We start from the raw sequence: 23,740 nt of genomic DNA, 5'->3' as shown, positions 1-23,740 counted from the left end.
AGATAAAACGGATGTAGTAATTTTAAGTATTCGGTCTTTGATTTGGTTCAATCTAGTCTTGGACCAATAAACAACAAACCCTATTATAAAATATTCTCGTATTGCTAATGAGTAAACCCGACAAAATTGAATACACCTGTACCCAAATTATATGACTTGAATCTGCATCAACCAACCAAAAATCAAATGTGTATGAAGATTCGGAGTTACATTCATCCATCATCATACTCATAAAAAATATAATATCTACTGTAAATATCAAAATAAAATATATAATGAGACTAATTTAATAAGATTTGATATGACTACATTATCATTTATCACTAACTTCCATCGTTCACTATTAGTTACAACTTGCAACATTTTGACTTTCACGCTTGTTAACACATAATTTGAACCTTTCATATCTCTAATTGTAGATATGTATATAATTTGATACGGAGTATTATGAATATTGAGATGAAATGTAACAAGATCTAACTTGATTTTATTTTGGCATACATATCAATCACCAAATGCAATTTAATGTTAGCATATAAATAGTGCTAACTAGGTTAGAACCCGTGCGATACACGGTTTATATAAAATCTATTTTTAATTTGTACATTTTAAAAATAAATCGCTATTATACATGAATATAAATAAGAATTACATACATTTTGTAATTTTAAAATTTTTCATATTCATCAAAATCATGATATAGAATCTATTCAAAATCGTCTAATTCATAATTCAATGTAGGAGGTCATTTATTAGTGTGCTATTTAAAATTGTTTTAATTTCCTACGATAAATTGATAGGTTTTAGTTGTAATGTGAAACCTTCTAATATTTAAATTTCAAAAAATGTTAAATATGATAGCTGTACAAAAAAAAAAAAAAAAAATGATATCATCATTGCATTTAGGCAGGTAATTTTTTTATTAAGTGAGCGACACGTGGATAGTGGAGACGTTAGCATCTTCTATTTTAGTATTAGTTAATAGATATGGAAACATACCCACTAAAAGTAAACAAAACATTTTATGGTTTTTATTTTTTATTTTTTTTATTTTTTGTTTTATAATTTGACTTTAATGTTGTATTTGTAATAGAGTAAACAATTGGTTGTTGGTGGAGTGGTGATTGGGGCTGCACTTGGTATAAAAAATCGTGTGTTTGATCCTCATTAACAACAATTGGAAGGAGAGTGAAACCTAACTACCAAAAACTAAAACCGAAATTCGGATTAGCCCATAGGGTGAATTTAATTTGAAAAAAAAAGGACTACCCAAAACTGAAACTCAAATCCGAATTAGCCCAAACAGTAAACCGAATAGAAACATATACGAAAAAAAGGGGATTGAAGGAATAATGAGTTCGAAAATTACTCAACTGATTAGAGTGTCCCTCCCAATTCCAAGAGTTCTCATCGCCTGTCATTGTGATTCTCCAAGACTCTAAACAACAACAGCACAAAAAAAAAAAAAAAAAAAAAAAAAGGTAAAAATATAAAAGTAGCGAGCGTGGCATACACCGCCACATTGCTAAGACAGTTTTTCAGTTTCCAACGTTCTCCTTTTTCTGCCCTTCCTCGCTGTCTCTCTCTTCTTCTGAGTGTGTGTTTTGATCTTCCATCCACCACCCTTTGCTGGCGTTTACCGTTGTAATACTCCATTACTTTTTATTTATTCGCAAATTCATCACAATTTCTCATCTACCCAGATCTGTATCATTTTTCACAGTGATTCCTTGAAGTGGGTATTAAGTAATTTGAACCATTGCATCAGTAGTTTATGCAATTTCATTTTCTGGGATTCATTGGTTTTCCAGATTTTTAAGCATTTAATCGATAATCAGAGGAATTTGTTCTTGGGGTTTTGTCATACCAAAAATCCTACATTGCGTTTAATGGGAGCTAAATTTGATGTATGATTGAAAAGTATCAAAAGGGCTTTTGTTAGATTTTTCTGTGAGATGTTGTTCTGGAGGGATAGGGAGAGAGATAATAACAAGGAGCAAAATGGTGGGCCACTTTCACTTTGTGGGCAGGTCCGAGTTCTTGTAGTTGGAGATTCAGGTATTCTTTTTTCCATTTATTAATAATCAATTTATGATGTTTCATTTGATATGATCTTCATGTGATGCTTTATTTGATTATGATCTGTGTGTTTTTTTTTTTTTTCTTCCTATTATTATATATCATAATGGTGCTGTGATTCGAGTGTTTGATTCATATATAGTTGCTGTAATTTTAAAATTGTTATTTGAGCTGATTGTGATGATCTGGATGATGAGAATGGTGAAAATCTTAGAGTTTGTTGGTATTTCGAACTACCGGATTGATGACTTAACTAACTAGGGTTGGGTTGGAAATGGGGTGGTTAGGACTTGAATTATAGAAGTCTTTGATGAAATTATGGCATACTTGCTTATGCTTTATAATAATTGCATTATGTTTATGGCATTCTAATAAGTGTTGAGTGAGGTACATGAGTAATGTGTGGTCTTGTGTTTGGAAGGTTTTTTTGATGATAGTGGCTTCGTTGCTCTATTATCGCCTTCTGGGTTTGTGTTACAATTGGTTGTTCATAATTGTTTTGTTGTGTAAGTTGTAAGCTGTACAAATTCATATGAATCCAGGAATCAAATTGTTGCAATCTGTTTATCTCCTTTGCAAATCAAACAAAGCTGATGTCTCCTATTGTTTTGTAATACATGTAGTAATAATTCTATATCTGAGTAATGCTTGCACCATCTTGCCTTTAAAGCCGACTAACTTAATTTGTAGTGGCACCAGCACTATGGCAGTACTTAATATGAGTATATTATTTTTTCTGATTTGAACAATTTTAATTCTAGTGCAGTAGTGTGGAGTTGTATTAATGTCTAGAGCTACTTTGCAAATTGGTTTATTTATTCTTGAATTGAAATATTTTTTTTTTCTTTTTTCTTTTGGGGCAGGTGTGGGAAAAACTTCTCTTGTACAATTAATCACTAAAGGTTCTACAGTCACTCGTCCTTCTCGAACAATAGGATGTTCAGTTAATGTGAAGGTTACTTCAAGTTTCCTTGTGCATTTGTTGTGCAATTTGAAACAATTACTGAGGTAGTTGCTGATGTTTTACTCTTTTTTTTGCCTTCAGCACATTACTTATGGAAGTCCTAGTAGTTCCTCAAATAGCATTAAAGGTGATGCTGAAAGAGATTTTTTTGTTGAATTGTGGGATATCTCAGGCCATGAGCGATATAAAGACTGTCGATCGCTTTTCTACACACAAATTAATGGTAAGATGGTTAACTAATGCTTTTTTATTTTAGTGATGAAATATTTTCTTTAGTCGATGGGGCCATGAGAGGCAATTAGCGGCCTAGTGGTTTATGCAAGGGTGGCTTTTAGGTTGTGCTTTCTTTTATGTTTATTGTACCTGTAGCGTAAATAAGTAACAAAGTTAAGACCTAAGTATTTTATTGCTAGGATATAGTTCTTGGCCTTTTGAGGCATGGATTGCACCATTGATTTTATGAGCATTGAAGATCCTTAAATTTAAATTTGTATGTAACTCTCAATATCATTGGTGGAAGATGAAATCTAAAACTTCTGTAATCACTGTCTGCCTTAAGTATGAGGAGAATACCTTCTTGAGGTTACTGTTTGTTAGGTATCAATTTGACGAATTTAGATAACCTTTTTACCTTAAATAGCTACATATCTGTACGTTATAATTAGTGAATAAATGCTTTACAACATGTACTTGTAAGTTCTTGTGCTGCAACATAATATAGACGAACTTCTGCTTCTGCTTAATCAATGATGCTCCCGCATGGAAATAATAGTCACATTTATTATATTAATCGGATATCTGATAATGTGCATGTTATATTATTTTTCTCAAATGATAATGGTTTGTGGTTATCTTTCCCAAACTAAGGCTGAGTAATGAGGAGAGTGTTGGACTAGTCCTACTACTACAACAGGTCTTGCAGTAAAATTGTGTCATGTCCTTAATTATGAGGAGTAGGAATTTGGGATAACATGGCTATGATTTCAAATAGAGGGCACATTTTATATACTTTTTCAAAATTTCAAAAATATGAGTTTCCTCAGTATCACAAGCCATGGTCTATGTAGAGAACAGTCATGTCTCATGAGCCGAGGACCATGTCATTTTCTAGATATTGAATTGAAAAAGAATTTTGGGGATAGTGTAATTGATGAGGGATGGTGAATGTAACTTGCGAAGTCCTATGTCTAATATGTTTGAGTTTAAAATTTTCAAATAATAGAAAGGATGTAAACTTAGATTGGGATTTTTGTCTATAAAGCAAATTTTATCCGAAGACTAAAAAAAAAAGGCAATATTAAGTGGACTTCATTCTTATTGAGGTCTTACATAGTTTCTGAATCCCTTCATTGGACAACTGTCCTGAAAATAGTGATTTATTGAACCAAAACCAGTAGTACTTATTGGTATCTTCTTTCACTGTGTCAAACCTTTATATGCAGGTGTCATTTTTGTTTATGATCTTTCACAACGGAGAACAAAAACAAGTTTGCATAAGTGGGCTGCAGAAATTGCTGCAGTTGGGACGTTCTCTGCTCCAATGGGGGTTGGAGGTCCTGGCGGCCTTCCTGTCCCATACATTGTTGTCAGTAATAAAGCAGATATTGCAGCAAAAGAAGGTACTCAAGGAAGCAGTGGTAATCTTGTGGATGTGGCTCGGCAATGGGTTGAGAAGCAGGGGCTTCTTCCGCCAAGTGAGGAATTGCCACTGACTGAGAGTTTCCCAGGCAATGGAGCATTGTTAGCTGTAAGATTTGGTTTCCCTAATTCTTTAGAGTTTCTAGGTCAACCTTTAAGACTACCTCCGATTTTTTTTAGTTGCAACTTTGGGGTATTATTTAAGAGAGATAAAATATTCCAAAGTTGCAACTAAAAAAAAATCGGAGGTAGTATTTTTTTTGCTTTAGTTAGAAGATTGCTTTCAATAATATCTCTATCCCTTTGTTCAACATATGTTGAATTATTGACTTACTATCTTTCCAACTTTCTTAAAGGAATGGCTGCCTAGTGGCTAGTATCTACTTGAAAGTTTGATAAAGAAGAATTAGTCGTTGAAAATTTAAAAACACGATCAAATTATAGTCAGCTTCTTGTCATACAGTAAAACTTTGAGTTGAAGATACTAAGATCTTGGATAGGTCAAGACATTGTATGAGTTGTATGATTGTATCTACCTCATTTCAGCTAGAAATATTAGCATGTACTTCGTAGTTGTTTAGTTTGAATAGTGAAATTTCAATGACCAAGTTGATAAAGCAGCCAATAACAATTCAGAACTTAAGATGAAAAGCCTCGAAATCTTGCTTAGTGTTTATAACGACTGTTCAGTTTCTTCTTTGACATTCCCTCTTCACATTTCCTATTTTAATTCACATAGGCTAGATAATCAGAACATCCTGGCTTTGCTTGCTAAGCTAAATGCAATCTCAACAAAGTCTTAGTCCTAGATTTTGTGGAACAAAGGTCTGCCTCCATGTAGTTATCACTGGATTAGTCTCCACACATGTCCTTAATTATATTACTGGTTGTCTGGCTCCATGGGCTGCCTTCATTATTTTAATCATTTCTTATTTTTTTTATATTTTTTGGAGGGGATGAATGAGGTGGGGGGGTTTTTGCTTTTCAGGTTCTCATTTTTAGTTGAGTGGTTTGTAAGTTATTTTAACTTTCTGATCCTCTTGTAGTCTAGTTACGGAGTATTTTAGACATAGAGAGCTTTCTTGGGGGGAGGAAGGGGGGAGGGGTGTAGCTGTCATCCCTCTTTTATGGAAACTAATATTAAACAAAGTACTGAAATTCCATTAAAAATCATAATGAGATTTATTATCCTATGGTGCAGGTAAATTTGATGGGCTATTTAGGGGTTTGCAAGTTTTTATTTTTGGTTTAGATGATGTAGTGATTTAACTGCTGAATTGGTATAACCAGCATTTTTTTTTTTTTTTTTTTTTTTTTTTTGTGTGTGTGTGTGTGTCTTGTAACAAGTTTGCTAGACTGTCAATTTTTTGCTAATCTTTAGCTGTATTTGTTACTTTGTTAGGGTACTATTGTAATTAGTGAATAGGTTCTGATATTTTGGCATGATCTGTTAGAAGTTGTTGAAATTACTGAACTTCTTTGCTTTACCTTCCTGTGACTTCCCATAAGTTGGTTACATATTGAAATACATTTTATTATTTATGCAGGCTGCCAAAGAAGCGAGGTTTGATAAAGAAGCTGTGACGAAGTTCTTCCGCATGGTTTGTCTCTAAATTCTGTAGGCTTTCTGGAGAGTATACTCACTTCTCCCATCTCTGCACTGGACACTGTTGCTTACGTTGTCAAACATTTGTTTCTACAGTTGATAAGAAGGAGATATTTTTCAGATCAATTACCCCCATCAAATCCATGGTCAATTTCACCAATTCAGAGGTCATTTCAATCATCTGATGAAATAACAAGTAGCAACGATCAATCCGTAAGCCGTACAAGGTATTTTTTAGTCATCCTGCTCTATGTATCATTTTCTGTAATTTGTCTGACAGACTTGAATCAAGTCTGTAAGTCTGTTTCTATTTTTACTTTCGCTTTCTTAGGACATTTGATCAGTGCAATAGTGAATCCTTATTTTTTTTTTTTTTTTGCTATGCTCTAAAGTTGAAAACTCCCTCTGTTTTTTAAAAGTAAAAATTTGTACAAAAGTTGATATTTTGTAAATATACCTGGGACAAATCCAATAATATCTTATACAAAAGTATAACATTTGATTTTTTCAAAAATATTTCTAGAAAAAATTGTCTAAAAAGATGTGATTTTTTAGTGCAAAAGTTAATATGTAACAATTAAAAATTGAGAGTGTTTAATTACCTAGCCTATCTAGACACATTCTAATGCTATTCCTTACATACTTCACTTGATTTTGACTAAGAATAAACCTTCATCTCTAAAGGCCAATGGAAAATTTAGAGGCTGTATTTCAGGCTATTAATGTGTTCATTACAATGTGCAAAAATGACGTAGAATACCTAATAAAGTACAAAAATCTAATGACATTTGACTTATGTTCATTTGACTTTTAAGAAGTTGATGTAATATGACATAGGATACCTTATAAAGTGCAAAAATCTAATCAAGCATGTGCAAAGTGTGTGACCTTAAAAGTGGAATTTCCTTTACCCAGAATACAAGGAGTTTTTGTTGATTTTTAACATGTAAGCTAAAATTGTTTCGATCTTCAGTCAGTAGAAGTGCCCACAGTTGGTTAACAAAACTCATGACCAAAAATCTTCACATCCATTTATTAGGCCACCAATGATATAAATGGCCAAACCATACTTTTGGACTATGAAAGATTGCCTTGTTTTCCTTTTTGGGTTGTTCCTAAAAGATTGTTCCATTTTCATTTTGAGCACACCTACTTTAAAAAAAATGTGGCTTTTATCTATTTTTTAAAGAAATGAGGTAGTATTGGCAAAGATGCCCTCTACCAAAATGAAGTTTGGGAGAGGGTAGGTGTGCCACATCTTTGTTGAAGGATATTGTAGTAAATTCATGTTTAGTTCTTCAATGTAAGGAGGTGGAACAATGTGATTTTTGTTGATGAAATATAATCTTTGGAGGTAAATCCCCCTCTTGCTTGAATTTTATCAATTGTAAATTGATATTGGATGAGAGTTAGATACACATTTCCAACTTGTTGCAGAAGCTATTATAAATGAAGCATTTCATATAACTTTGATTTACTCCTTACAGTCAGAAAGTTGGATACTATTTTGATGGTTTATGGAAAATTGACAATCTGATTTACAATTGCTAACTTGTTGCCGAAGCTATGTTTAATGAATGAAGCATTTCATATAACTATGATTTAATCCTTGCAGCTAGAAAACTGGATAATATTTTGGTGGTTTCAAGAAAAACGACAATATTTACTTGAGCAGAGGATTTTAATATTAGATAGATTTTTTATGCTGAAGCTTGAACTTGTTTGGCATTTGTTCTATGTAGTGTTTGTGTTGACCAGATCCAATATAGAGTAACTTGTTTCTTCTTGCAGTTTAAGCGGGGATCCTTACAAGTACAATGTGCTTCCTCCCTTGCCCGCTCAACACAACCTTACTCCTCCACCCACGCTCTATCCTCAGCGGCCAATGTTGACCCCGGAAGTCAATAATGTGCCTCGGTATAACTTGGCCAGTGCTTCAGAGCTCAGTTATACTAAAACAAAACGTACGGATATTAATGTTTGAAGAATATATACGTTTTATAGTCAATAGTTTGGTAACCATATTGTGATTTTTTTATATTTTAAAAAAAAACTGATGTCATGTGCTTTATTTTTTCTACAAGTTCCTTGTTGAACTGGCCAATTATTTGTTTTTGGAAGTTTTGGCCTCCTCTCAGCTTGTAATATTGCTACCAATAATCAAATGTATAATTCAATTATCAGTTTGCTGAATAGAGTAACGTGATTTTTGCTATTTGAACAAGTGAACATTCCCCCTCTCCCACCCCCGAAAAAAAAAAAAAAAAATTCCTAATGTGAATAACATATGTTTTGAAGGTAAACTCATTCCTACCTCAGAAGAACCATGAGAATCAGAAGCCTGTGAACGGGATGAAGAGTCAAGCCTGGGAATTACTCCTGGAATTCGAGGTATGCTCTTATCGAGCCACACCACATCCTCTCATGTGGATTTCATAAACCCAAAATATCACAAAGTATATTTGCAATTATGCATGGGAGATTTCAGTAGGTCTTCTAGGAGCTAGAAAGACCATATCTTAACATGTTCGTGCATGAGATTCTACAGGGTGCAGGACAGAATTCCTAGGCTAGAACCTTCCGTCTATAGGAAAGGGGTTCGGGGCAGGGCTTGAGGTTCTATATGAGAGGGGTTAATATTGGATTTTTCTCTAGTCTCGTGAATATAATACACCTTCCATCCCGAATTGATAGTCACAAATACTGTGATTGTCACCCCAAACAGTCTGGATCTTTGATCCTGACTACCCCTTCGCATTAAAGCCTTTTAAACCTCATAGTACTAACTGACTTTTTGTCAATCCATAAAATATCACTATCTGCCACTTGATTGCCGCAATCTTTGGCATCTTCCTTCTGTTCTCGCTACTTCCAAGCATTTACCGTGTGCTGCGGCTGTGCTGGTTTTCAGCATTTACTTCGTTCAATCCGCTCCTCTGTCGTCTGCTCAAAGCAAAAGGAAAGAGAAAGTCAATACAGTTTTGTCAAGTGCACTTAGCTTAACCAAAGATAAGAATAGCTGCAATCTGTCAAGCCTTAGACAGCCAGAAATATCGCAGCTTGCGATTTTATTAACTTTGAATTTTTAGAGGATGCACATGGTCACGCATTTCAGATTGACTGAATTGCCTTAAGACCATGGAAGAAACTATATTGTTTCTCAACTAGGAGTACTATACTACTTCTTCATCAGATCAGATTACAGATAATGTTGATTATACAAAGAAATATTATATTTTCGAGTAATCTTGTATTCTTGTCTAGACGGGTATATATAGAGATGCATACTTGTTCTTCTTTTAGTAGTAAACCCTCACTGAATTATCTCCGACAATGGAAACCCTTAAGAAAAATTATCTAACAGCAGTTACCCCAATTTTCATCATAATATTGGGTTTAAACAGTATATTCTGTCCTCTACTGGTAGAATCCTGTAATCCTATAGATGAAGAGGCATTGCTTCAATTCAAGAGTGGGATAAAGTTTGACTGGTTCCAAAGACTAGGCACATGGGTCTCTACGACTGACTGTTGCACAGCATGGGAAGGAGTGATTTGTGATCCTGACACCGGGAGAGTAACTCGAGTCAACCGAGTTGGCTTTGTGGATAGTGATTTTGGTGTTGATGGCGATTTTGGTGTAATAGGTACACTCTCCCCTTTCCTTGGCAACCTTACCTATCTTCAAAGCCTTTACCTAAATGCTCTAGCTGGGTTAAGTGGTCCAATCCCTCCTGAACTAGGGAAGTTGTCTCATTTAACTCATCTTTCACTAACCTACAACAGGCTAAATGGTTCAATACCCGAATCACTTGGTAACCTTCATAAGCTAGAGTCTCTCAATCTTGGTAATAATAGCCTCTCTGGCACTATACCTTGCTCTCTTTTTCAATCCTTGAAGTCTCTCTCGACTTTGGAGCTAGAGGGGAATCAGTTAACTGGCTCGATACCATCTTCGATTTCAAATCTGGTTTCACTTAACCGGCTTTATCTTAATAAAAATTTTCTTTCTGGTAGGATTCCACTTAGTATTGGCAAACTAAAGAACCTCACCTATATAGATGTATCAAATAATTACATCACTGGGAGTATACCAGATTCCATAGGTAACCTCTCCAAATTACAATCATTATTCCTCAACCATAACAACCTTACTGAACCCATACCGAATTCTGTAGGTAAACTCTCCCAACTGCAGGATTTATATCTGAACCATAATGAAATTACTGGAATCATACCTTATTCTTTAGGTGAACTTTGCCATCTAAAGAACTTATACCTTGACCATAATAACCTCACTGGACCCATACCAACTTCTGTAGGTAAGCTCTCCCAATTACAGAATTTATACCTGGACCATAACAAGATTACTGGTATCATACCAAGATCTTTAGGTAAACTCTCCCAGTTGCAGAATCTTTACCTCAACCATAATAGACTCACTGGATCTATACCTTCTTCCATAGGTGGCCTTGTTTCCTTACAGTTCATGAATTTTGGTCACAATAATCTGATGGGTGTGTTACCCTATTCCATAGGTAATCTTACCCAAATCCAGAGCATTGTCTTAGAGAACAATATGATTACAGGGAAGCTGCCACCAACTATGGGGCATCTAACTGCACTGTCTGATGTCTTGTTTTCAAATAACCAGTTTATCGGTCAAATCCCTTCGAGTTTTGCAAATCTCAACCTCTATACATTGCAATTGTCTAACAATCAGCTCATTGGTCCACTTCCTCCTGAACTTGCTAATGGAAGCATATACAACCTTGATTTGTCCTACAATCCACTTGGGTTGGAGAAAATACCTAATTGGATTTTCAAGCTAAAATTGAATAATCTGACATTAGCTGGGACAGGGATCAAAGGGAACTTGCCACAATCAGTATCTTCCTTCCAGTATATATCTTACCTTGATTTATCGAGTAATCAGATCACAGGGAAGCTGCCTTCATGGATGGGCAATATGGGTTATCTAAGCTCCCTCAACTTGTCTAATAATAGATTTTACTCTACAATTCCTGTGGAATTCATTAACCTTCATCAACTCTCAGTCCTTGATCTTCACTCAAACAACTTTTCTGGTTCCTTGGGAATAGTTTTTAACAAAGAAGGCTGGGAGTACACCTCCATTGATGTGTCAAGCAATAGGTTCACAGGTCCACTCGATGAGAACTTAGGTACCAAGCCAGTAATGGCACGCATATCTTCCCTGGTATTGTCGAAGAATCCACTGGGAGGAACCATACCAAAATCGATAGGAAACCTGAAGCAACTGCATGTATTAGAGATGATGAATAATAGACTATCAGGAAGAGTTCCCCCAGAACTTGGGAAAGCCAAGGAGTTGATGATGCTTTTGCTATCAAGGAATAGGTTGACCGGAAGTATTCCAAAGGAGGTGTTGAATTTGGAGAAGCTGCAATTGTTTGATGTCTCAAGGAATCAACTCAGTGGAAGTATACCTCCTCATAACTCTAGCATTCCTGCCTCTTCATTTTCGCGAAATCTTGGCCTATGCGATGCTCCATTACCCCCTTGTAATCGTTTATTGTTGTAGTATCATATACACTCTTCTTATCAGAGTATTTATATTATTTTACTGTTATATAGCATATGATGGTTTGCTTAAAGGAGATGGAAGTATATGTTAGCCTGTTATTCCTTTCGCAAGAAAAGTGTATCCCTTTTCACTATGAAGTAATTTTATTATCTAAACTTAACCTGTTTAGCTTGAGGCCTCTTTTCATTTAGACTTATTTTTCTAAATTTCAATTCAGTTTAGTTCACTTCATCAGCTCTATTGAACTTCCACTTGAAACCTGAAATCATGGTTCCGGGTTTAACTTACAGCTTGCTTTTGTATTGTGTTGAGAAAAAACTAGTTATGAAGTCAACAGTAGTTTTGCTTAATAGTACCATTACTATGGTTTGATTATCCAAATTAAAACACAACTGGAATTAGTTTATTCGAAAATACGTTTCATTTCATCCATGTATAATATATCTACATATAGTGCAGCTTGCCATTTGACTGACTTTAAATTTAGAGGATGCACATGGTCATGCATTTTAACATTTTACTTGCTTCCTTATCTCAGGACTACTGTGAGATTCAGCAGCTCGACGGGGAAGGGATGAGGATTCAAACTTGGGAAGTACTCCTGGAATTCAAGGTATGTTCCAACTGAACTCTCTTGTGGAATCCAAGAAATCCCAAATGGGCTATTTAGTGTTACAAGGATAATGATATATTACCTCCTTTTACAATAGCACTATTTATTTGCTAATTTAGACTACACCTTTTACGTACAATATAAATATAAAAATTAAAAATATATGTAAAATATTGTTGAATTGATATCAATATATATTTTAAAATTATAATTTTAATTTTTTTTAATAATTAATGTATACAAAATTAATGGTCAAAATAGTATATTAAAAGAAAATTTGTCAATGCCGTCATCAAAAGTTTATATTTTGCAAATTGCATCCCAAAAGTACTAATAAATTGTAAATTGCCATCCAATTTTAATTTTTTTTTATCGATTTGTATGTCGAAAAATGTTTTGTCAAGATTTTAGGGGCCCTTTTAGTTTTAAAGGGTTAAAATTGAGCTCAAGAACAAATTAATGTAAGTGTCTCGTTTTGGAAAATCCGTAAATTTAATGGAAGGAAGAAGTCCAACCCCAAATAATTGAATAGTAAATATTGTTTTAAATGTTGCAATTAAAAAAAAAAAAAATGTTTAGTACATATAGTTTTCAAAGCATGAAAAGAGAAGAGATAATGAAAAGAAGAAAAGCTATCCAATTCAATATATGACAATGTTAAATAATGGTAGGAATTCAATATTCACTAGATATTTTAATTCATTCTACGTATAATTAATTAGCCAGTAATCTCATTTGGGTGGATATATAAAGAGATGCATTCTTGTTCTCCTTATAATAGTAAATAACTAAAAATCACTCAATATTCACCAATAATGGAAACACTTAAGAAAAACTCTCTTACAGTAGTTACCCACATTTTCCTCGTAATCTTTGCTACTATCAGTATATTCTGTCTTCCAAGGATAGTAGAATCCTGTAGTCCCATAGATGAAGAGGCATTGCTTCATTTCAAAAGTGGGATCACGTATGCACCTTTTCGTAAACTAGATACTTGGGTTCCTAACACCGACTGTTGTGTAGAGTGGCAAGGTGTAAGCTGTGATCCCGCTAATGGAAGGGTTGTCAAAGTCTTCCTATTCAGCTTTAGCGATGAAGGTGGTGTTGATCCCAGCTTTGGCTCAGTAGGTACACTCTCCCCTTTCCTTGGCAATCTTACCTATCTTCAAGACCTTGGCTTTAAAGACCAAGCAGGGTTAAGTGGTCCTATTCCTCCCGAACTAGGGAAGTTGTCACATTTAACCAGTCTTGGGCTAACCAATAACCAACTAAATGGTTCAATCCCTTCTTCACTAGGTAATCTCCATAAGCTACAATATCTTTACCTTGGCAATAACAGCCTCTCTGGTGCCATACCCTACTCTCTTTTTCGCTCCTTAAAGTCACTCTTGACTCTGGAATTGGAGGGAAACCAATTTTCAGGTTCAATACCATCTTCAATTTCTAATCTGGTTTCGCTTGACAAGATTTATCTTACAAGAAATAATCTCTCTGGTTCGATCCCACTCGATATTAGTACACTAAAAAACCTTACCTACATAGATTTGTCATACAATCGTATAACTGGAAGCATACCAGATTCCATAGGTAATAAACTCTCCAAATTACAAGCATTATTTCTCAACCATAACAAACTCACTGGACCCATACCAAATTCTGTAGTTAAACTCTCTGAGTTGCAGGTTTTACATTTGGACCATAACAAAATTACTGGAATCATACCGAAATCTGTAGGTAAACTCTCTGTGTTGCAAGATTTACATCTGGACCATAACCAAATTACTGGAATCATACCAAAATCTGTAGGTCTACTCTCCAAATTGCGGAATTTATACCTTGACCATAATAAACTCACAGGACCTATTCCTTCTTCGATATGTGACCTTATTTCATTAGAGGTTTTAAATTTCAGTTACAATAAATTGACCGGTATGTTACCTTATTGCATAGGCAATCTTACCAAGATTCAAAGAATTGTGTTAGAGAACAATATGATTACAGGAAAGTTGCCACCAACTATGGGCTATCTAACTGCATTGTATGATATCTTGTTCTCTAATAACCGGTTTTTTGGTCATATACCTCCAAGTTTTGGCTATCTCAGACTCAATTCTTTGCAACTGTCTAACAATCATCTCATTGGTCCACTACCTCCTCAGCTTGCTAACACAACATTTTTTAAATTATACAGCAATCTCGATTTATCGTATAATCCACTAGGGTTAAAGAAAATACCAGATTGGTTGTTTCACTATTATAACTTAGATAATCTTAGATTAGCTGGGACAGGGATCAAAGGTGAGTTGCCACAATCAATTTCTACCCCCATATATCTCAGTCACCTCGATTTATCGAGTAACGAAATCACAGGGGAGTTGCCATCATGGATAGGGAATATGAATTTTCTAGAGTCTCTTAACTTATCCAGTAACAGATTTTACTCCACGATTCCGAAGGAGGTCACAAATCTTCCTATCCTCTCGAACCTTGATCTTCACTCAAACAACTTCTCTGGTTATTTAGGAGAAATTTTTAATAGAGCAGACGAATACTTCTACCTCGACGTGTCTAGCAATATGTTTACAGGTCCGCTTGATGAAGACATAGGTAACAAGCCGGCAATTGCTCGCATACTTTCCTTGAAACTGTCGAAGAACCCACTAGGAGGAACCATACCAAAATCGTTTGGGAACCTGATAAGCCTGGAAGTGTTAGAGATGTCAAGTAATAGACTTTCAGGAAGTATTCCAAAGGAGGTTTTGAATTTGGAGTTCTTGCAAGTGTTTAGTGTCTCAAATAATCGACTGAGTGGAAGAATACCTCCCCATAACACAAGCTTTCCGGCTTCTGCATTTTCGGGTAATCCTGGCCTGTGTGGTGCTCCGCTCCCTCCTTGTTAATGTTTGTTCTTGTAGTAGTATTATGAATAAATACCTACCCGCAGCACAATTAAGTATGTATTCCTGCTAGCTTCTGCATTTTCTCGTAATCTTAGCACTGCCCAGCTCCCTCCTTGTAAGCGTTTGGATTTGTAGTAGTGTGTAACTGTGTATGTTAATTTTTATGTACACCCTGTTTATCAAATTTCCATTTCAGACTTGGTTTTCTGAATTTCCAATAGTTGTGTATAAGGCCAAAGGAAAGGAGATAAAATAAACACTCGTAAAACATGAGCTTGATCATTGTTTGTCAAGAGTAGGAAACTGTTGGCTGTTGATTTTCTTTTATGGATAGAAATCCCAAATGGGCTATTTAGAGTGTTTCTGTTTGTGATTAGAACGCTCAGGCTAACCTTCAACAATAAAAGATTTTTCTCACTCTCAAACTGACATACTCCATCAGTCCCTTTATTCTTAAGTAACTGTCACTTGAAGCTACCTAAGTGTATCCCTTTTTGATGTAGATAAAAGTATATGTTAGCCTCTTACTCCTTTCACCTGAATCAAGTGTATCCCTTTTTATTATGTTTGTCATTTAAAATCAACCAGTTTAACTCGAGGCTCTGTTCATTTGGACTTGTTTTCCGGAATTTCAATTCAATTTAGTTCACTTTAGCTCCATTCAGTTCCTTATTGCTAGAATGTTACGAAGTATATCACAATCTGCCCATTTGATTACCGCAATTTCTGAATTTTGGCATCTGCCTATAATCGAACGTAACCTAGACGCTTTACAATTGAACTTCCACTTGAAACCCAAAATCATGGTTCAGTGTTTGACTAACAACTTGTTTTTGTATTGTGTTGCGAGAAGACTAGTTATGAAGTCAACAGTACTTTTGCTTGGTGGTTTAATTATTCAATTTAAGCACAACTGCACTTAGTTTATCTGAAGATAATACTCTGTATAACGCTACAGTCTGTCTTGCACTCGTGCCTTATCAAAAGAAAATGTTATCAATTTGTGCATATGTTTAGATTCATAAACATCAGACATGTATAAAATCTATATATATTGCAGCTTGCTATTTGACTGAATTTTAAACTAGAAAATGCACATGGTCATGTATTCTAAATTTCTAATAGCTTCCTATCTCAGGACTACCGTGAGAGTCAGCAGCCCCGATGGAGGAGGGATGAGGATTCGAACGTGGGAACTGGGAAATACTCCTGGAATTCGGGGTAAGTTCCAACTTAACTCTCATGGAATTCGAGGTATGCATATAATTTATGTTCGTTAACCTAATGAATATAATCTGCCACTTGATTGCCGTAGTTTTACTGCATCAGCTCTCTGCTCTTCCTAGCATTTACCTTGTGCTGTGGCACTGCTAGTATTTCAAATTGACTTCAATTGGTGCCTTGAGTCTCTGCTTAAAGCAAAAGAAAGAGAGAGTCGTCGAGCATTTTGTTTTATAATACCACTATGTTGTTTGATTATCCAAATGAATCACAAGTGCACTTAGTTTATCCATAATTAGTAAGAGCTGAAATCTGTCAAGCCTGTTAGAATCAGAATGATCTACCATCAATTTACGCAAACATTAAGACGGAGCTATATAAAAACTCGAAAATATTGCAGCTTGCCATGCTAACTTTGAACTACAAAACAATGCACATGATTACCTATTTAAACAATTAAATCATTTCAGACTTACTGAGGACTTCAAGGTTACGGCACAAAACTATAGTACAAATCTCTACTACTTGTAGATTAGTGGTACAACAATAATTCATTATTGGTTCACCAGATAACAATTAGCAATTAATAATACGGAGTACAAGAACTGTATTAGCGAGCTGCCTCATCTGGGCGGGTATATATAGGGAGGCATGCTCGTTCTTCTTTTGACAGAATTTCTGTCTTAAAAATCTCCAATAATGGAAACCTTGAAGAAAAGTTCTCTTACAATAGTTGCCCTCCTCATAATCTTGGCTAACAGTATATTCTGCCCTCTACTGGTAGAATCCTGTAATGCCATAGATGCAGAGGCGTTGCTTCATTTTAAGCGTGGGATTACATATGACCCACAGTCAAAACTAGATACTTGGGTCCGTACGACCAACTGCTGTGCAGAGTGGCAAGGTGTGAGTTGTGATCCTGCAAACGGAAGAGTTGGTCAAATCTCCATAACTGGTTTTCGAGATGAAGGTGGTGTTGATCCCCTCTTCGGCTTGGTTGGTACACTCTCTCCTTTCCTTGGCAATCTTTCCTATCTTCGAGACCTATACCTTACAGACCTCGGTGGGTTAGTGGGTCCAATCCCCCCTGAACTAGGGAAGTTGTCCCATTTAACCAGTCTTGGTTTAACCAACAATCTACTAAATGGTTCAATACCTTCTTCACTTAGTAACCTCCATAAGCTAAAATATCTTTACCTCGGCCATAATAGTCTCTCTGGTAGCTTACCCTACTCTCTTTTCAAGTCCTTGAAGTCACTCTTGACTCTGGAACTAGAGGGAAATCAATTTACTGGTTCAATACCATCTTCGATTTCAAATCTACTTTCACTTGAAAAGATTTATCTTAAACAAAACAACCTCTCTGGTATGATCCCACGTGGTATCAGCAAACTTAGGCATCTCACCTATTTAGATTTATCATATAATCGTCTCACTGGAAACATTTCAGATTCCATAGGCACACTCTCCAAATTACAATCATTGTTCCTCAACCATAACAAAGTCTCAGGATTTATACCAAATTCTGTAGGTAAACTTTCTCAGTTGCAGGATTTATTTCTTGACCATAACAAAATTACTGGAATCATACCAAAATCTGTAGGTAAACTCTCTAAGTTGCAGACTTTATACCTCGACCATAATAGACTCACTGGACCTATTCCTTCATCCATAGGCGGCCTTATTTCATTACAGATGTTAAATTTAGGTGACAATAAACTGACGGGTGTGTTACCTTATTCCATTGGCAATCTCTCCCAAATACAAATGATTGTCTTAGAAAACAATATGATTTCAGGAAAGTTGCCACCAACTATGGGGCATCTGACTACATTGTTTAGTGTCCTGTTTTCAAACAACAAATTTGTTGGGCAAATCCCTTCGAGTTTTGCCAATCTCAAACTCTATACTTTGCAGTTGTCTAACAATCAACTCATTGGCCCTCTTCCCCCTCAATTTGCTAATGCAAGTGTATACACTCTCGATTTATCATACAATCCACTCGGGTTGAAGCAGATACCAGATTGGTTGTTCAAGTTAAACATCCATAATCTTACATTAGCTGGGACAGGGATCAAAGGGAAGTTGCCACAAGCGATTTCTTCCCCTCCATATATAACTCACCTTGATTTATCGAGAAATCAAATCACTGGGAAGTTGCCTTCATGGATAGGAAATATGAGTATTCTAGAGTCACTTAACTTATCTAATAATAGATTTTACTCTGTAATTCCTGTTGAATTTTCAAATCTTCATCAACTCTCAGTCCTCGATCTTCACTCAAACAACTTCACAGGCTCCTTGGATGAAGTTTTTAATAAAGTAGGATGGGAGTACACCTCCATCGACGTGTCTAGCAATAGGTTCTCAGGTCCTCTTGACATAAACATAGGTAACAAACCGGCAATGAGGTACATCACTTCCTTAATCTTGTCTAAGAACCCACTAGGAGGAACCATACCATTATCGATTGGCAAATTGTACGGGCTGCAAGTTCTGCAGATGGTGAGTAACCGACTATCAGGAAGAATTCCTCAAGAGCTTGGGAAATCCGAGGGGTTAACATTGCTTTTGCTATCGAGGAATAAATTGACTGGAAGTATTCCGAAGGAGGTGTTAAATTTGGAGAAGTTGCAAGTGTTTGATGTGTCAAGGAATCAACTGAGTGGAGAAATACCTCCTCATAACTTAAGCATTCCTGCTTCAGCATTTTCGCGAAATTTTGGCCTGTGTGGTGCTCCATTGCCTCCTTGTAAACGTATGTAGTTGTAATACTATTTACAAATCACTCTTGTAGTAACTATGAAAATCAAAATACACTCAACAAATAATTATATCAATATTGGGTGATATGTCCTAATTTAGTCTCTCCTTTGTATAACCTTCCATATCCAAATGCTTAGTATTTTTGCTAACCTGATAACCTGCTGATAGGCTGTTATATGACATGTACTGATACTCAAGATAATCTATTCTGAGTACATCTGATTATTTTGAATGATTTTTGGATGCATATCTTAAATTATTTCTTCTTTGTGTTAAGATAAACCATATGTTATCTAATAGTATTTATTATGGAATAATTTTATGTTTCCTGAGTAGAGACGATGGAGAAAGGTTAGGGCAGTGTGTATGCAGGTAATTAGCCTATGTTACTCCGATGCCCTGTTATAAGTCAAGTGTCAAGTTTTAGATCCTTTGACAGAATATGCCACCCAAATATATAGCGCCCTTATATGAAATTTTATAATATCTAGAGTGTTGAAGGCTCCGATACTCTGTGAGACATAACACCTAAATCTGATTCTGTGCAACATAGGTTTTAGCCTTAAGATCAACTGAGTGATAATCTCATGTTACGGAGTATTAGATAACATACTCTGTTCCCTACAGGTTTTCTCTATGAGAGGGTTTTTTTTTTTTTTGTTTCCTCCATGGTCTTTCACTTAGGATAGTTTTCCTAGCCTCCATTGCTAGTTTTTTTTAGGTTTCCCTTATATCTCCTTCCTTTTTTCTCTGTCACTACCATCTCTTTTCCTCTGGTCTCAGTTGTGAATCATTGTAGGGACTTCAACTGGTGTACTTACAAGTGATAAGCCCCAAAAACTTATTTTTATTGCTTTCAATAAATAAAGCTCATCTTTCAGAAAATGATTTTTCTCTTATGTTTATTTTCATTTTTGGTTTGTATGTCGAAAAAATCCCAAAACCAGCCCCATGTATCAAGCCCCTTTGTTTAATTTATTAAGGCCGCCGACGATCGGTGTGGGTCGGCCTTCCTCTTCGGTCGCCGGCGCCAACCCTTCTTTTCTTCCCGTCCATGGATGTCGGGTTGCCTCATAAGTCATTTACCCAGGGCGAGTTTGTTGTAGATTTCCGTCACCGATCCCCGATCTTCGATTCGTATGCTATGCTGGTTCTCCATTACTCCAGCTCTTTCTCTAGCCAGGGTTTTAAATTGAGTTTATTCCTTACCCAAGTTCTTTAAGTAAGGATCTCAATTTTCTTAGTTTTTTCCCTTTCCCATGGGTTTCAAGTTGTTCTTGTTCCTGCTACCTTCTTACTTTCTTAGTGCTCCATCCTTTCCAAAAAAATATAATACGTAGTAATAAATATCTCTACCTTCAAACTTTTTGCTGGCGTATGATTTGATATTTTCCTTTAGTTTACTAGTTTCGTTGGCCGTTTGATCTTTGATCCTTTTTTGTAATAAAAAAGGCTATTTATTAGTGTGTAACTTCATTCGTGAAGTTGTTAGTCAATTTCCTTCCTGTTTTCATGGTTTTAGTATGGACTACCGCAAATTACTTAGTGGCCTTATGCACATCCACTTAAACGACGATTTTAACGAAAACATTGTCAACTTTGCTAAAAATAATTACCCCCCGTAACATCCTTAATCAAGCAATCAAAGGTCTTGAAGGAGGAGGGCAATACCCACTTCAAGAAAGGCGAAGTCGTTCTTGCTGGGGCTAATTATGACAGAGGACTGAAACTTCTATGCTTTTATCTGCCACGAGATGAAGATGATTGTGTTCTTTTATGGAACTTTGCCATATCTCTTGATTTAAATCCTACAGCTTGTGCCCTAAAGTTCCGTGATTTTGATTTTTGAACAAACTAAGGAGCTCTGCTCGTTAGTCATTAAGCTTGATGGTAACAATCCTAAAGCTCTTTACAGAAGAGTTTTAGCCGAAATCAAGTTCAATCAACTTCAAGAGACCCATGAAGACCTTGGCAAAGCAGATAAGGCCGAGCCTAAAAACCAAGACATCCTTCGTTAGATAGAGAAGGTAGAGGGGTTGAGTTGCAAAGCTAGCAAGATTAGGGGCTAAAGGGGTGTTCAAGGTTTCGATTTGCCCGACACCATCTTCAACAAAAAGGGAAAGACATCTGCCAGTCTAGATTCTAATAGGTCGCCTAGTAACGATGTTTAGAGTGATGTTACGGCTTTACCCACCATGGACGCTGCTGATTAGATGACGGTAGAGAGCCTTATCAATACATCCAATGATTTCACCCCTTTGGAAAAGGGGGATGATGATGATGATGCTACTAGCCCCTTATCAACTAGGATTCTAGACAAGCTAAGGACAAGGGATCAGGGAAGTTTCATATGTTCCTCAACGGTTCGAGAAGTAATCAGTTCCTTAAAATTTCTGAGCTATCTTATTCGGATCTTTGTCAAGGGAAAACCTTGAGTTTCTTCAAACATTCTGTTGTTTCATGGATGACTGTACGAGTAAAGGAAAAGACCACCTATAATAATGGGAGAGCTGGATTTCACAAGGCTAAGGACTACAAAACTGTTCATGTACACTAGGATGATGAGTCCAAAAAAGAGGAGTTGCGACAGAAAAGACAAGAGGGACAAGGCCAAGCGACCCCTGGATGCCGTCGTGGCCAACCATGTTGTTGGTCTTCCTAAGCTAAGCCCAACACCGCTGCCGTCGAGAAGTTAGATGATCAACCACCCACTAACCTAACTTCTAATAGCAACGAGCTGAGGGGTCAGACATCAAGGAGGAGAGTGAGATACATGCGAAAGCTTTGACCACCACTGACATTGATGAAGTGGAGTCCGTAGGTTCTAATGACGCAGACCCCATGACTGTTGATCCCGACCATGTGCGGTCTTCTCCACCACGCCTTACCTTTTAAGTTCTCTACCACGCTAAGAAAACATGGAAGGACTGTGGTCAAGGGTGAAAAACAAGAAAGGTAAAAAGTATCCTAGTTTTTGTTTTTGTAGGATCAAGAAATGCAAGGGAACAAGTTTGAAACAACTTATGGCTAATTTCGGCGATGGAACTTCTCAATCTTCTTATTTACTTTGTCATGCAGTTCATAGTGTCTGTAACCCAAATCTCCTTTTTAGTTCTTGTATTAGTTTAGTATTTCCCTTGTAATCTTAAGTCAATTGGGAGCTAGTCTTCTTTTTAGACCATTGTAAAAATATATAAATAAATAAAATAAAAAATTTTGGCCTCCATTTTCTCTTTACTTTAGTTGAAAAACAATAAACAATACCCACTTATTAACTTGTATGACTATACGAGTTATCTAACAAAATGTCACCCACAAGGCCACAATACACTCTTAAATTCCAGTCCATACGTGCTTAAGAGAGATGGAAAGTTAATAGGATGACGAAGGGAATATCAATTGTTCATCAAGATAAGAGGGAAATCTTATAAGTATACGTGCTTACGTAGTGTATGTACTTGGGATGTTAAGATCTTTTGTGGAAATTAACTTTTTTTTTTTTTTTAATAACTTTAATGTGGAAATTAACTTGAAAGAATATAATTGCTCCAACAAATTTTGTAATTTAAATTGAATAATTTTTTTTTTTTTTAAAAATATTTATTATTTTTCATAGTCAAACCTATAGGGGCGTTTGGTTTGCAAGATGGTCTGAGTCTGGACTCTGAAATTAGAAATGGGGTTAAGGTGGTATCGGGTTGAAACTTGATATTTAATATCATGTGTTTGGTTCAAATTTGGAATGAAATCTCTCACTATTACATCATTTTATTTGATATCTAAGGGAATGAAATGAGTCAAACTCATCTCCCCTCAAGGTTTTTAAAACTCATCCCTCATGGATTTGAATTATAGGTTTAAAATTCATATTTTGACAACCAAACATATGATATGGATTTTAGTCATTATAAACTCATACCTATATGCCGCGAACCAAACCCCCCTAAACGGTTTAGATTGTTTATTAAAAATTGATGGTTAAGATTTACAAACTTCTCATGGATACGATATAATAAATACGTGTATACTTTTCAAATGTACTTCGTAATTGGAAAGAAAAGTCGTAAAAGTCATACTATGACCTCCATTAATATGGAAAGAGAAGATTGAGTTGTAACATGGGCTAGTGGCTTAGTGTATGCAGCATGAAAGTGAAAGTTCTTGCCTCTTGGCAGAATCAGGCCATCAGCCCTCAGCTCTTGCAGTTGCAACTGCCAATTGCCTAAAACTGGTACGAGTAAATGAATACCCTTAAAATGTGGTTGGTGAGATTTGATCCCTAATTTCATGTCTGAAAGTCGGAGAACTAACTAAGGGTCTGTTCTCATTGACTGAAATGAGCTGAACTGAACTGAACTTAACTGAACTTATTAGAGCTAAACTAAACT

The 23,740-nt window shown here is 35.9% G+C and overlaps 1 protein-coding gene across 1 annotated transcript; it reads left to right on the top strand.

Moving 5' to 3' along the window:
- Nucleotides 1-1,511: 1,511 nt before the first annotated feature.
- On the top strand, nucleotides 1,512-8,480 carry LOC145563417 (small GTPase LIP1-like). The gene is made up of 7 exons (XM_081623861.1): nucleotides 1,512-2,058; nucleotides 2,943-3,034; nucleotides 3,125-3,266; nucleotides 4,486-4,790; nucleotides 6,229-6,282; nucleotides 6,384-6,514; nucleotides 8,079-8,480. The coding sequence occupies exons 1-7, from the start codon at nucleotides 1,956-1,958 to the stop codon at nucleotides 8,269-8,271; spliced, it is 1,020 nt and encodes a 339-aa protein (XP_081479987.1). The 5' UTR covers nucleotides 1,512-1,955; the 3' UTR covers nucleotides 8,272-8,480.
- The last annotated feature ends 15,260 nt before the right edge of the window (nucleotides 8,481-23,740 follow it).

The sequence above is a fragment of the Chenopodium album genome, chromosome 10 (genome assembly GCF_948465745.1).
Source record: "Chenopodium album chromosome 10, dcCheAlbu1.1, whole genome shotgun sequence".
NCBI classification, from domain to species: Eukaryota; Viridiplantae; Streptophyta; class Magnoliopsida; order Caryophyllales; family Amaranthaceae; genus Chenopodium; species Chenopodium album.
This window is presented reverse-complemented; position numbering and strand designations above follow the sequence as displayed.